General features: G+C 37.7%; 1 protein-coding gene across 1 annotated transcript in view; it reads left to right on the forward strand.

Moving 5' to 3' along the window:
* Gabrb1 (gamma-aminobutyric acid type A receptor beta1 subunit) overlaps nt 1–12,835 on the forward strand; it is a 388,517-nt gene that overhangs the window by 358,666 nt on the left and 17,016 nt on the right. Inside the window, exons 6-8 of the mRNA XM_008837693.2 lie at nt 9,115–9,252; nt 9,350–9,502; nt 12,488–12,732. Coding sequence (XP_008835915.1) covers nt 9,115–9,252; nt 9,350–9,502; nt 12,488–12,732 — 536 coding nt within the window. The remainder of the gene's footprint in view (nt 1–9,114; nt 9,253–9,349; nt 9,503–12,487; nt 12,733–12,835) is intronic.

Here is a 12,835-nt window from a genome sequence, read left to right on the forward strand (position 1 = left end):
TTAAGTAGAGCTTTTCAAGAAGGGTGCATTGGTTGCTAACTCAGTCTCCAGATCCTCTTCCCTACTTAAAGGCTACGAATGGGGCTGAACAGTTCTAGCCTCTAATTTAGGTTTGGTCTTTTGGCAACCTGTCCCCAACCTGAAGTTACTGATTGGCTCACAGGAGTCACCTCATTAGAATAAAGGATATCCTTGTCACTCAGGGAATTCCAAGTAATTTAGGAACTCTGTGTCAGGAACAGAAGATAAAGACATCTATTTTTTATCAAGCTACAAAAACAGTTGAGAAGGATTTTTTCCGAGGTGCAAACTATTCTCTCAATTTACTATTAGTAGAAATAAAATGTAGGTCAATAGAGGCTGATTGTTTGGAGAAATTTTTTTCTGATAGCAAAAAATAGCAAGATAAAGCATTTACTAATGGGATTAGCACTTCCAGATGTGATTACTTTTTATTTCACCACTGATTTTGGCCACGGAGTAACCTTGATTCAGATCTTTGACCAATATTTTCCATAAAGCATATCACCTACAGAACAGAATGCTATATAGTGCCACTGTAGCTTATTAAAGTTGGAGATTTTTTTTTATCTCCAACTTACCTATTACCTATTGCTCACATACCACATGGCTATTTGTGTTGATAGAATGAAAGAGCATACATACCAATTTTTCAGAAGGTAAGAAAGCTAAATTCTGCAGATATGTGGGCTGAGGAGATCGATTCAATCTGGGCAAGATTCTAGATGGAGACAGAATCAGTAATCTATGGAGGCAGCACAAGTTAAAATGTATCCACTGGTATTTGATGAGGCTACAAAATAAATGAACCTAGAAAATGTGATAAATACAGACTCGGGGCTAAAATAATTAGGCAAATATTAAATGGATAAGTGATAGCCCCACTCCATGCACAAATTGATGCTTAGCAGTTTTTATGTCACCCTAAAGGGATGTTGCCAGAAAAGTGTTAAAGGGCTTGCTCTTTGTGGCTGTCATTCCACATCCATCTCAGTCAAGAGAAATTTATGATAAAAGGCACATTTTCTAAATGTACACATGACATGAAACTGAGAGGATCTAAACCAAAAAACTTCAATGGGCTAAAATAGTGAGTCAAGTTGAATTAGCTAAAATTCAATGGGAACAATATTAGATTCCACACTTGTGTCCAAAGAGGGGGGACAATCACTTGACTATTGAAAAAGTTCATTGAACATGTGCTGCATGCATTGTTAGAAAATGAGTGAGCAGAATAAGGAAAGTCCTAGTCTTTGATACCAGACATGCCAAGAACAGCATGGATTGTACAGGGCTAGAATAGAGCCTGGACTCTCATCAGCACAGGGCAAAAAAAGTACTAGTGAAAGTTTAGAATAGGATCAGACAAAGAGTGAGCCCCACAGAAAGCAGCTGGGAAGAGCAAGATTGTAGCTTGTCACACTCAGTCCAACTACATGCTCAGGCCATGTCATCTTGAGAAACTGCCAATGGTTAGCCAGTTAGAAGTCAGAATAGGCCACAGTCTGGATCAGGAGACCTAAGGAAGATATCAGGATTCTTACTAGTGGGAAACTGAGGAGATGAATATTTTACAAGTAAATAAAGATCTGGAGGAAATGTACTAGTGACCGAGTTTAGTCAAGCCATTTAGATATAAATCAGTATAAGCAAAGCAAGCTCTTTCAAGGGTCTTCAATTATTGATTCCAAAATATTTAAAGAAAACTATAGAATTTAAACAAATTATATTGCATAAACAAGCCAGTAACAACACAATAATTTAGAGATATGTAAATTCCACCTAACATGTGAGAAGAATATTTGTTAATATAATAAATATGATGGTGACAAGGTTAAAAATGTAGCTCAGAGGTTTAGGGCTCGCTTGGCACGTTCAAGGCTCTGGGGTCAACCCCCTGTACTAAAAACTATAAACAAAGAAAACAAAGAAAAACAATATAATGTCTGAAGTATGTCCTTAAATGGAATGCTCTAGTACAAATAGAAAAGTCATGCTAAGAATTTGAATGTTGGTCAAACATCACATGTGAAGGAAGTCTTGAATGGAATGGGCAGAAGCTCCAGGACCCTGACTTTTCATTGGACCCTAGTTCTTACTGGAAATTAAGGAGCTTTCCAGGGTATACTTAAGGAACTAAATGCTTCATTCTAATCCCAAATCAAGAGTATGATGTAGTTCCAAACATTCTTATATAAGTCAGGAGTGGCTCAATAGCCAGTGCAAGATTATCACTGAGGAGAGAATGGAACTGGGAATCCAGAGAGAGAGAGAGAAAAAAAAAAAACACAGCACAGTCATGTGATCATTCATTCAGTTTAAGGGTCTATGCTTCAGTAGTTATACAAGCAAACTAGAAACTACTGAACAGAAAAGACTATTTTAAGACTGAGCATGTTCTGGAAAGGAATAGAGCCTGGAGAAAATGACAGAAAGGAGATGTGTGAGGTCCTTGAAGCTGAAAGATGTTATTATACAGCAAAACCACTGAATTTGTCATCTGTTAACACAAGGGATGGACAGGAATCAGATGACAGATGATCTCCAAGATGATATTTTTGTCTTTTTGGTCTTCCTATAGCCCCAGCTGGCCTGGAACTCGCTGTGTAGACCAGGATGGCCTCAAACTCAAAGAGATCTGCCTGCCTCTGCCTCCAATGTGATGGGATTAAAGGCATGCAGCATGACCAGTTATCTTGCCCCCCTCTTGATCCTTTTGAGGCAGCTGGCCTCAAACTCACTCTGTAGACCAGGATGGCCTCAAACTCAGAGAGATCTGCCTGCCTCTGCCTCCAGTGTGCTGGGATTAAAGGCGTGCACCACCACGCCCCTGATAATTATTTTTTTTATCTTATTAAAAGGACATATTATCAGGGATGGGGAGCTGCCTCAGTCAGTAAAGTACCTGTTGCACAAACATGAGGACCCAAATTTAATCCCCAGGTGTGATAAGGTACATTTATAATACCAACACTGGGAAGGTAGAAAAAGGTGGATCCCTGGGCTTGTTAGCCAGCCAGCCTCACCAAATCAGCAAACCCAATTAAAGACCCTGTCTCAAAAAGCAAGGTGAATATCTTTTGAGGAACAACACACAGGGTTTACCACCAACCTAAACATATACACATACACACACACAAACACACACACACACACACACGCACACACATACACACACACACACGTGAATACTCATATACACACACAAAGTGATTTTTTAAAGGAAATATTGCCTGACAACTATATAAATGCTTAATTAATTATTACATTGCCTAGGAAAATGTGAGGTGACTGTCCATAGAGACTGTATGACCACTCAAACTACCAGACAGGAGACAAACATTAAGTGAATTGTTGCTTAAACTTGTATTTAAGAAAAATCTGACTCCCATGGTCTCTTTGCTGCTTATAATACTAAGCTATGCAGATGAATGCAAAAGGACTCTGACATTTGATATGCTAATCATGAATGAGATTTAGGACACCATGACTAGGTGCAAGTGATGATTGACGTAAACAGGAAGGGCTATTCACTGGACTGACCACTATCCATTTGGGATTTCTTCTGTGCAAAAGCTAAAAGACAGGGAAATTATCTCTCATGCAAGTATTGGGCAGAATTGCTAGACTTCCCTAGGATGAGACCCAATCTCGTCACATTGTTTTCAAGCAATCAGTTTGGCCAAGGTAGAGCTATGAAGTTATTTGTTCTAGACCTGTGCTTTGTGCTGCTATCACAGAATACCATGGATTAAATGGTCTATCAACAGAAGTTTTATTGGTTAACAGCCCTGTAGATTGAAAAGTCCAAGATCAAAGCCCAATAACTGGTGAGGACCTTCTTGCTGCACCATCCCCTGATGGCAAGGAAAAGACAAAGTACCACAGGGAGAAAGAAAAAAAAAAAAAAAAAAAAAAAAAAAATAACCCCTCTAAAAGGAAGCCCACCACCACCCCCATGTTAACAACATTAGTGCATCCTTGAGTGTGGAGTCCTCTTGAGTTAAACATCTCCAAAAGTTCTTGGCTCCCAAGATTGTGGCTTTGGTAACCAAGTTTCCAACTCATGAACTTCAGGGGGCACATTCAAAGGGTAACAAGCTATATCATTGCCTAGCCTTGAGCTATTCCATAAGCAAGAGCAATTGTGTTTTTAAGGATTAGCTTAAGTCAAACAAGACCCACATCAAGAAACTTGATATGTTGCTATGATACATTTACTTCTGTCTGCTCATGGTTTTGAAGTTTAAATCTTTATATTATCTGGCGCATATCTTGGAACAGTATTAGACCACCTCTCACTCTATTAAGTACACTGGGGAGTAACTTATTTCAAGAGTAGAAAATGCATCCAAAATAAAGGATTTCAAACAGCAAGGAAGAACACTCATATTCAGACACCTCTCTATTATACGAGTTCAGTGAATCTTCATCTATTGACATCAACTTAATTTTATCTATACTTTCTGTACCACTAAGAAGTCCCCAGGGGCTGAGAGGAAATTTTGAGAGCCTCTATGTAGTTTTTGTTGCTAGGAAACAACATCCTTGGTGTCCAAGTGTTCAGGCTTTGAGACGCTGTGTGAAGTCACTGGTTCATAAAGGAAAACCTTTGGTAAATAGGTTGTTTAGGTGTGAGTAAATTGATGTTCTCCCTCTGTGTGGCAAAGTGTTCTTGTGTAACCTTTGAATAATAGTGTATTCCTAGGCCTCTATTCTTTCCTTTGGAGTCAGCTGCCTTTATTGTTCCCATGAGAACTCAGACATCTACCTAAACCTGAGCGAGCATTCTCTTTTTTTCCCCTCAAATCACCTGTAATTATCTCAGTGCCTGGAACATTATGACTAACGGGTTTTAGTTAAACAAAGTGCAAGTGTACTTGGAAATAAAGGCCCAGACCACTGACTGCATGAATTGTAATATAATAGTCCTCCTCAGCCACAGGGAGGTATGTTCCAAGAAGCCTAACAGATGCCTGAAGCACTGTATACACCAACCCCTATATAGACTATTCTTTATATACAGACCTAAGTTAACGTTTAATTTAAAAATTAGGCATTGGGCAAAAGAATAAATAAACAATAACTCATAATACATTGTAAACAATTCTAAATTTGAAATATATTATAAAATATCACAACTATAATAAACTGTAATAAAAGTTATGTAAATATAGTCTCATTCCATCAATAAGGGATACTTGAATGTTAGCACTGCAGTACTGAGACAGTTGATCCGATAACTGATATGACTACTTTGTAACAAATGAGCGGTCAACATAAACAGTTCAGCATGGATGTGCTAGACAGAGAGATGATGCACATCTTGAGTGCAATAAAAAGGAAAGCAGGAGAGTTCATAGAGCTGCTAAGACTGGTGTTCAATTTCAATCTCATGCATTGTTTATATCTGGAATTTTCCACTTGATATCTTCAGTCTGCAGTTAACTGGGCCACTTAGACTGTAGAAAGGGAAATTTCACATAGGGGAGGAACTATTATAACTATTAAAATCTGCATTGACTGGTTGTCTTACTCTAACTATATTTAGCATTCTGCTGCTGTCCAGAGATAACAGGAATGTTGATTTGGCGTTTCACTCCTCGCAACCCCAAACTGCAAACCACTTGTGGCTCACATAAATCTATTGCACTTGCATGTTTTGCCTTAGATTTCTACACCTTAAGTACCACCTAGAGGTTGTAATCTATTACATAGTTAACTGATACCTAAAGTTAGCTAACAGCTTGTTTTATTACTAGATGTGGAGATTATCTGTCTATGTATTTACCTATCTATCTGTCTGTCTATTTATCCATCCATCCATCGATCCATCCATCCATCCACCTATCTATTCACCTGTCTTTCTACCTGTCTTCTGTGAAGATGTTCTAGGATTCTTACCAGATATTCAAGAAGATGTTAAGGATCCATGTCACAGATTCTTAGCCAAGCTTAAAATAAATTCCCAATATATCAATTAGTCCCAAGAGATTGTGTTAAACCCAATACGTAAAGAGGGTCACCTGACCTCTTATATATAATTAATTATAACAGTTAATATCTTCTTTTTTCTGTTTTTGAGATAGGGTTTCCCCATAGCTGTAGCTGGTCTGGAATTTGCTATATAGACCAGACTGACCTCTATTGCACAGAGATTTGCCTGTCTCTGCCTCCTGAGTGCTGGTATTAAAGGCATGCACCATTACACCAGTAGCAGTAAATATATTGTACTCTCATTCTATATTTGGGTCATTGTAGGTAAATTATTAAATATAGATATTACCCTTTGGAGATAGGGCAATTAATTAGACCTACAAGGGGATGGCTTAATGAGAAATTAAATATAATATATCACAGTAAGTGGTAACATTACAAAGTAGCAAATATAAAACAGCTCATGTTTTATATTTGAACAGTTCAACAAGTTCTGGAATAGGAATTTTAAAAAGATTTTTAAACGAATTGGAACTTTTTAAAGAAATAAAGTCAAAAGAACTTGTTCTGTCTCAAACACATACAAATGATAGGGGCCAGGAGAAAGACTAGCTTCAAATTTGCTTCATTCCCGAAGTAATAAATTGGTGGCAACTATTTGACACTTACATTCAACTTCCAAATTTTAAACATTTAAAAAAAAAGTCTCCTAGAAAGATGTTACTGCTTTAATCAAAAGTAGGTCAGCATAATACATGCTACAAAGAGCTTATAGGGTTATTTTAGATACAGAAGTGTCAGTAATTCCAATAAAAAGACAGATTTGATACATTTTTATTTGAGGTGAATATCAAAAGCAAATGAAAAAGTCATCGTTGTGTCTGGTAAAAAAGAAAAAAGCGGGCTTTTAAATGAGTCAAATTATTTTTAGATCTTAAAACATTTAAATCTAATATTTTTAGATTTTAAAAACAGTCATGCGTTTTTGTTGTTCTAAAAAAATTACTCTTACACATGGTCATGGCTCAAGACAATGGAAACAGACTAGGAGGAGGGAAACAGGCCATCAACCTGGTACTTTCCATGCTGAGGTCAGGGGTAGACCCTCTACCATCTTTAATCTTCTCTATGTTCCCTTAACACACCCTCCTAAATCTGAAGCGATCAAAATGCTACCAAGAGTTCAGATAGTGCCTAAATTTTTACCTATATATCACCTAGCAATATTAGCTATAATCAAAAGATATGTCTATATACTTCTCTTAAAAAAAAAATTTTAGTCCTTTGAGAATTTCATACAATGCATTTTGATCATATTCACCTCCTCCTTCACTCAATCCTCCCTGCCCCATTCACTTCCCACAAAACTTTGTGCTCTCTTAAAAAAAAAAAAAAGCCCATCAAATCCAATTGTAATGCCCATATGCTCTTGAATTAGAGCCATTCACTGGGGCAGTCAAGATACCGGGAGCCACAGCCTTAAAGAAAAGGTGGTCTCCCTCTCCCAGCAGCTATTAATTGGCAATATTGTCTCAGCTATGGGTGGAATTTCTTGCCCAACCCTCCTTCCATTCTGGAATTTTGTCTGGCTTGAGCTTGAGCAGCTCTTGTGTATTTAAGTTCATATATGCAACTGCCCTGTCAGGTATGGAAAACTGTTTTATTGAAGTCATCTGGCTCTTAAAATATGTCTGCCTCCTCTTCTGTGAGGATTACTGAGCCTTGGGAGAAGGGGGTGTGATATAGATGCTCCATTTAGGGCTGAACACTTCACATTCTCTTATTCTCTGAATCTTGATCAGTTCTGGGTCTCTGTGTTAATCACCATCTGCTACAAGAAGAAGCTTCTCTGGGTTTTGAGATGCACTAACCTATTGGCATAATATTAAGTCATTAGAGGCCAGTTTAAGGCTATGTCCAATTAGCAAAGTAATACTAGTGAGTTCTCCCCTATGACCTGCCTAACCACAGGTTCTTGGCCTCAATAACGTGTCCAGTTATGGGTTCCATCTGTGGAACAGGCCTTAAATCTAATCATAAAGTGATTAGTTACTTCCATAATACCTATGCCACTACTGCACCCAGTGGGCATATTTTGCCAGGTTGCTATTGTAGCTCTAGGATTCACATCTGGGCAACGTTGTTTATTACTTTTTTCCTCCAGTAGTGTACATCTAGCACTATGAAAGCTAGCCAATAGGAATGAAATTTCCAGGTAAATACCAGCTTTTTTTTTTCATGTTTTATGACTCAACTATGTGGTGTCTTCATCAGTAGGATCTTGTTGCCAAGTTCTGAAGGGTAACCAAGAGCACTGACAGTAACCTGTAATGTGTGTGAGTCTACGGGAGCCCCTCTCCAACAAATCCATAAACGTAACCCATTCTTGGCACTGGGCTTTTTATTTATTAGTCTGTGGTGTCTAGTATGGGTATCCTCCCCCCTTTATACAGTAATTGTATTGAAAATATTTTTATATATGTACAGGTAAAATTTTAGGAAGCTTCCACAGTAGTATGTTTCCACATGACTTTTTCAATAGGCCTTTAGAGTTAGTTATCCCTCCCTATATTCCCTCCCCCACCATTGCCTCTTATCCTCCACCCTTTTTTACCTCTCTCTATCCCTCTTTCCCCCTTTATATTACTGCATTCTAAAAGAAATGTATATTTCTTTTTTAATGTCTTGATCATTTAATAGAGATGTACAAATTTGATCTTCTGCTATATTTCATCCCACTCTCCTTTCCGCTCTCTTTTTAACAAATGTGTGATTATCATGACTTGTTTCTGTTTCTGTTGTTTGACAAATGCATATCCCAAATCTATTTCCAGAGTCCTGAAATGCAGTCATCCATTGCTTTAACAAAAGAACATCCATCAGTAAGCACATTAAAAATAAATTTGCAGCAGTGATATTAGGTACACTAAACAACCAAGAGTTTAAGCCCTCTAAAACCATACATATCTATTTCCTCAATGCTTCCACTCCCAACCTGACAAAAATAGTACGTAACATGAGATCCATCTGTTATCCAAATGTAAAGCAATGCTATCTTGCTCTAATTTGCTGGGAATCTTCCCTCTGGCTGGAAGACTAAACTGAATTCCTAGACCAACTGAACTCTGTGTGACTGCTGCTGTTTCTTCACTTCAGATGGCTATACCACAGATGACATCGAATTTTATTGGAATGGAGGAGAGGGAGCAGTAACTGGGGTTAATAAAATCGAGCTCCCTCAGTTTTCAATTGTTGACTACAAGATGGTATCCAAGAAGGTGGAGTTCACAACAGGTGAGGCTGTTTCCGGCCTAATGTTTTACAAGTGGTATGAAAGGGAAAAGATTCCAACCAAACATTAATCAATTTCTTTTCTTTTTTCCCATCTCAGGGGCATATCCACGACTATCACTAAGTTTTCGTCTGAAGAGAAACATTGGTTACTTCATTTTACAAACCTACATGCCTTCCACACTGATTACAATTCTGTCATGGGTGTCATTTTGGATCAACTATGATGCATCTGCAGCCAGAGTCGCACTAGGTAATGCATTCCCAGGGTTGCAGAGAGTTAACAGATATTATCTCCAAATGCACTGACAATGTTAGGAATTATAAACAAGAATACTATGCAGCAAGCAAAAGAATCAGATCACAGAAGAGTGCTTAAAAATAAAAGTTAATACTAATCATAAAGCTGTTTATCATGAATGTAAAATCTTTTTAGCACTTTGCAAAAAAAAAATCTTATTGTATGTTTCCCATTATAGAAGTACTTTTGAATTATATGTTCAAATCTTATTGTGCTAATTTTTTCCTAAATTTGTGGTGACTCATCTTTGTTTCGTGCTTTGGCTGTGGAAAACACTTATAGCTCATCATTTTAAAATAGACTGACTTGGAGAAAGCTAGACCTTGTCAGGAAATACTCTCCTTTGATTAACTAAAGTTAAAACATATCAAGCTGAGTCTCTCCTTTAAATGGAGCTCATTATATTCAAGAAGGCACAAACAATTCATCAGCTATATTAATGATCTGTGATCAAGAGACACTAAAAAAATGGTTTCTTTTGTGGTGGAACAAAATTCAGAATTAATCTTGCCATGGCTGAGTAATTGCTGAAAGCTGAAACATTGTATTTGAGGCTATAAATGGTTCTTTGGAGACGTAGAATGTGTAAGTCTGATGATGTGGGCATGTGCAGGTCTACCTCATTATTTAATACTCAGGCATTTTAGTAATCATTTTAGTCTCATGCAGGGGAGGGAGGGAGGGAGGGAGAGGAGAGAGAAGGAAGAAAGAGAGAGAGAGAGAGAGAGAGAGAGAGAGAGAGAGAGAAGGGCATATCACTTCTGACTAAGATACCATATGACATCTCTTCTCTCCTGAAATTACTAAGTTGGATTAAGAGACCAGTATATACCTTCATATCTAAACTAATTGGCATTTCCATCAGCTGAGTATATAAGATTCCCAAAGTCACATGCCTACAGCCTCACATCAACTTTTGAACGGTCTAAATCTGAAGAAAACAATTTATCATATTACAAATGCATCCGCAGCATATTAGTTTAATATGAATATAACCATGTGTATATGATGTGGTTTGGAAAATTCTGGATGATATCCAGTCTACATAAGGAAAAAACTAGCAAGTTTGTGCACTGTGGTTCTCTTTACATATCTGTTTTCAAAGCAATAACATTGGCAGGTAAATGGGTGGAACTGAAAAAATATATATACTTTAACTTTTGATGGTATTGCTCATATTTTAGTTTATTCTTCAAAACTGCAAAGTGTTGAGTCAAAAAATCTACATGCTCAGAGTAGTCCATTGCCAAGTGAGTGCAAGCCATCTTTTCTTCTGTTATTTTTCTGCCTCTCATTCCCAAGCTTACCTCTTCTGTATCCTTTCTACAACTCCTGTTATTATTTAAGAACTTTCACCATATTTCAGATATTACCTTCTCAACTCTTAGCTTATTTTAAATGCTGTTGTTGAATGTATTACTTTTTTGTCCTGTAGCTGGGTGACCCACAGGAAAATAACTAATCTTGGATTTTTGATTGGTTGGTTTTTTTCTTTTTTTTAAGATGTGGTCATGTTGCCGAGGCTGTCCTCAAACTTTCTGTGTATCCAGGGCATGGCTTAAACCCCTTATTCTCCTGCCATCACCTCCTAAATGCTGAGATTGCCACCGTGATCACCCTCAAAATTTTCCTTTACTCACCTATAAAATAAGAAAAATGTACTTACTTTCCCCCCATACTCAGTGGGCTGTTAGGATACACTATACAAATGTAGGGTGTTAGTGTTGCAACACAAACTGTCTACACAAAATCTAGTTTCTTGGGGTAAGAGGGATGGTTCAGTAGTGAAGAGCACTGGTTGCTCTTATGGAAGACCTGGATTCAAATCCCAGCACCCACATGAAGGCTAACATAACTCCACTTCCAGGGAATCTGACACCTACTTCTGACTTTTGAGGGCACTGCAGGACACAGGTGCACTCACACACATGTAGGCATAAGACTCATACACATAAAATAAAAATAAATAAATATCCAGTTTCTTTTTTCTTACTCCTCCAAATATTATATCATCATTGCCATCATTAACACAAACATTATACTATTAACAATGTTTAGACTTTACAACACAAATAAAACATTACCTGCACTTTGTGATTTTTATAGTCATAAACTTTTTAATAAAATCTAAGATAAGTTTTCAAGAAACCTTTTTCCTGATGTTAGGGAATCAAGTTTTTGAAGGCTCTAGAATCAATAAAACAGAGGTGATATTTTTTAAACCAAAGCAACAAGATTATATCATATTTAGGAAATATTTGATGCAAATCGTAAAGTTTTGTAAATGTCTCTTCCATTGGCAATACCTTCCATGAATGGCAATAACTTTAAAATATAACATGAAGTTGTGATTTCAGTGTATTATAGATTCATGAAAATGCCACGAATCACCTCAAACTGGTCACCAGCTTTCAGTCTAATAGTGGCCACTGTGGTGATTGGTGTCACAAGAACAGATTCAGGAAGGATGATGCCCGAGAAATGGAGAGAAGGGGAGGAAGGATATCTCAGCAGAGTGAGACATGGTTGACAATGGGCTTCCAATGGGAATTTTAAATTCTGTGTTGTGTGCACCTGTGCACACATGATAACACAGTGCATGTGTGTAGATCAGGGGACAACTTTCAGGAAGCAGTTCTCACCTTCCACCCTGCTTTTGACACTGGAATCTTCATCTGACTTTTCACTGCACTTTTTCTTTTGTGTGTTTTTTAAATTGTCATTAGCCCTGTATTAACCATGTAGTCTATCTTGTCTTAGTAATGGAATCTGGAGAAAGCCTGCCATTTTGTCTCCTGAAATGTGTGCACTTTAGCCTAGGCTTACCATACAACTGCCATTGTTCTAACATCAAAAGAATGGTATGTGGCTTCTTGGTACTAGAAAAGACAGCCTCACAGAGGTATGGTCAGCTGCCCTGTCGCTTTCTGTTCACAGGAATCACCACGGTGCTGACAATGACAACCATCAGTACTCACCTCAGGGAGACCCTGCCAAAGATCCCTTACGTCAAAGCGATAGATATCTACCTGATGGGCTGTTTTGTGTTTGTGTTTCTGGCTCTGCTGGAATATGCCTTTGTAAATTACATCTTCTTTGGGAAAGGCCCTCAGAAAAAGGGAGCTAGCAAACAAGATCAGAGTGCCAATGAAAAGAACAAATTGGAGATGAACAAAGTCCAGGTAAGGCATTAAATATTGCTAATAACATACCTCTTAAAGTTATCAGCAACATGGCAAGACCTTTGTATAAAAGCATGTTTATGAAGTATTAACTTGACATTAC

Source organism: Nannospalax galili, unplaced genomic scaffold, assembly GCF_000622305.1.
Source record: "Nannospalax galili isolate Female #2095 unplaced genomic scaffold, S.galili_v1.0 scaffold318, whole genome shotgun sequence".
Classification (NCBI taxonomy): domain Eukaryota; kingdom Metazoa; phylum Chordata; class Mammalia; order Rodentia; family Spalacidae; genus Nannospalax; species Nannospalax galili.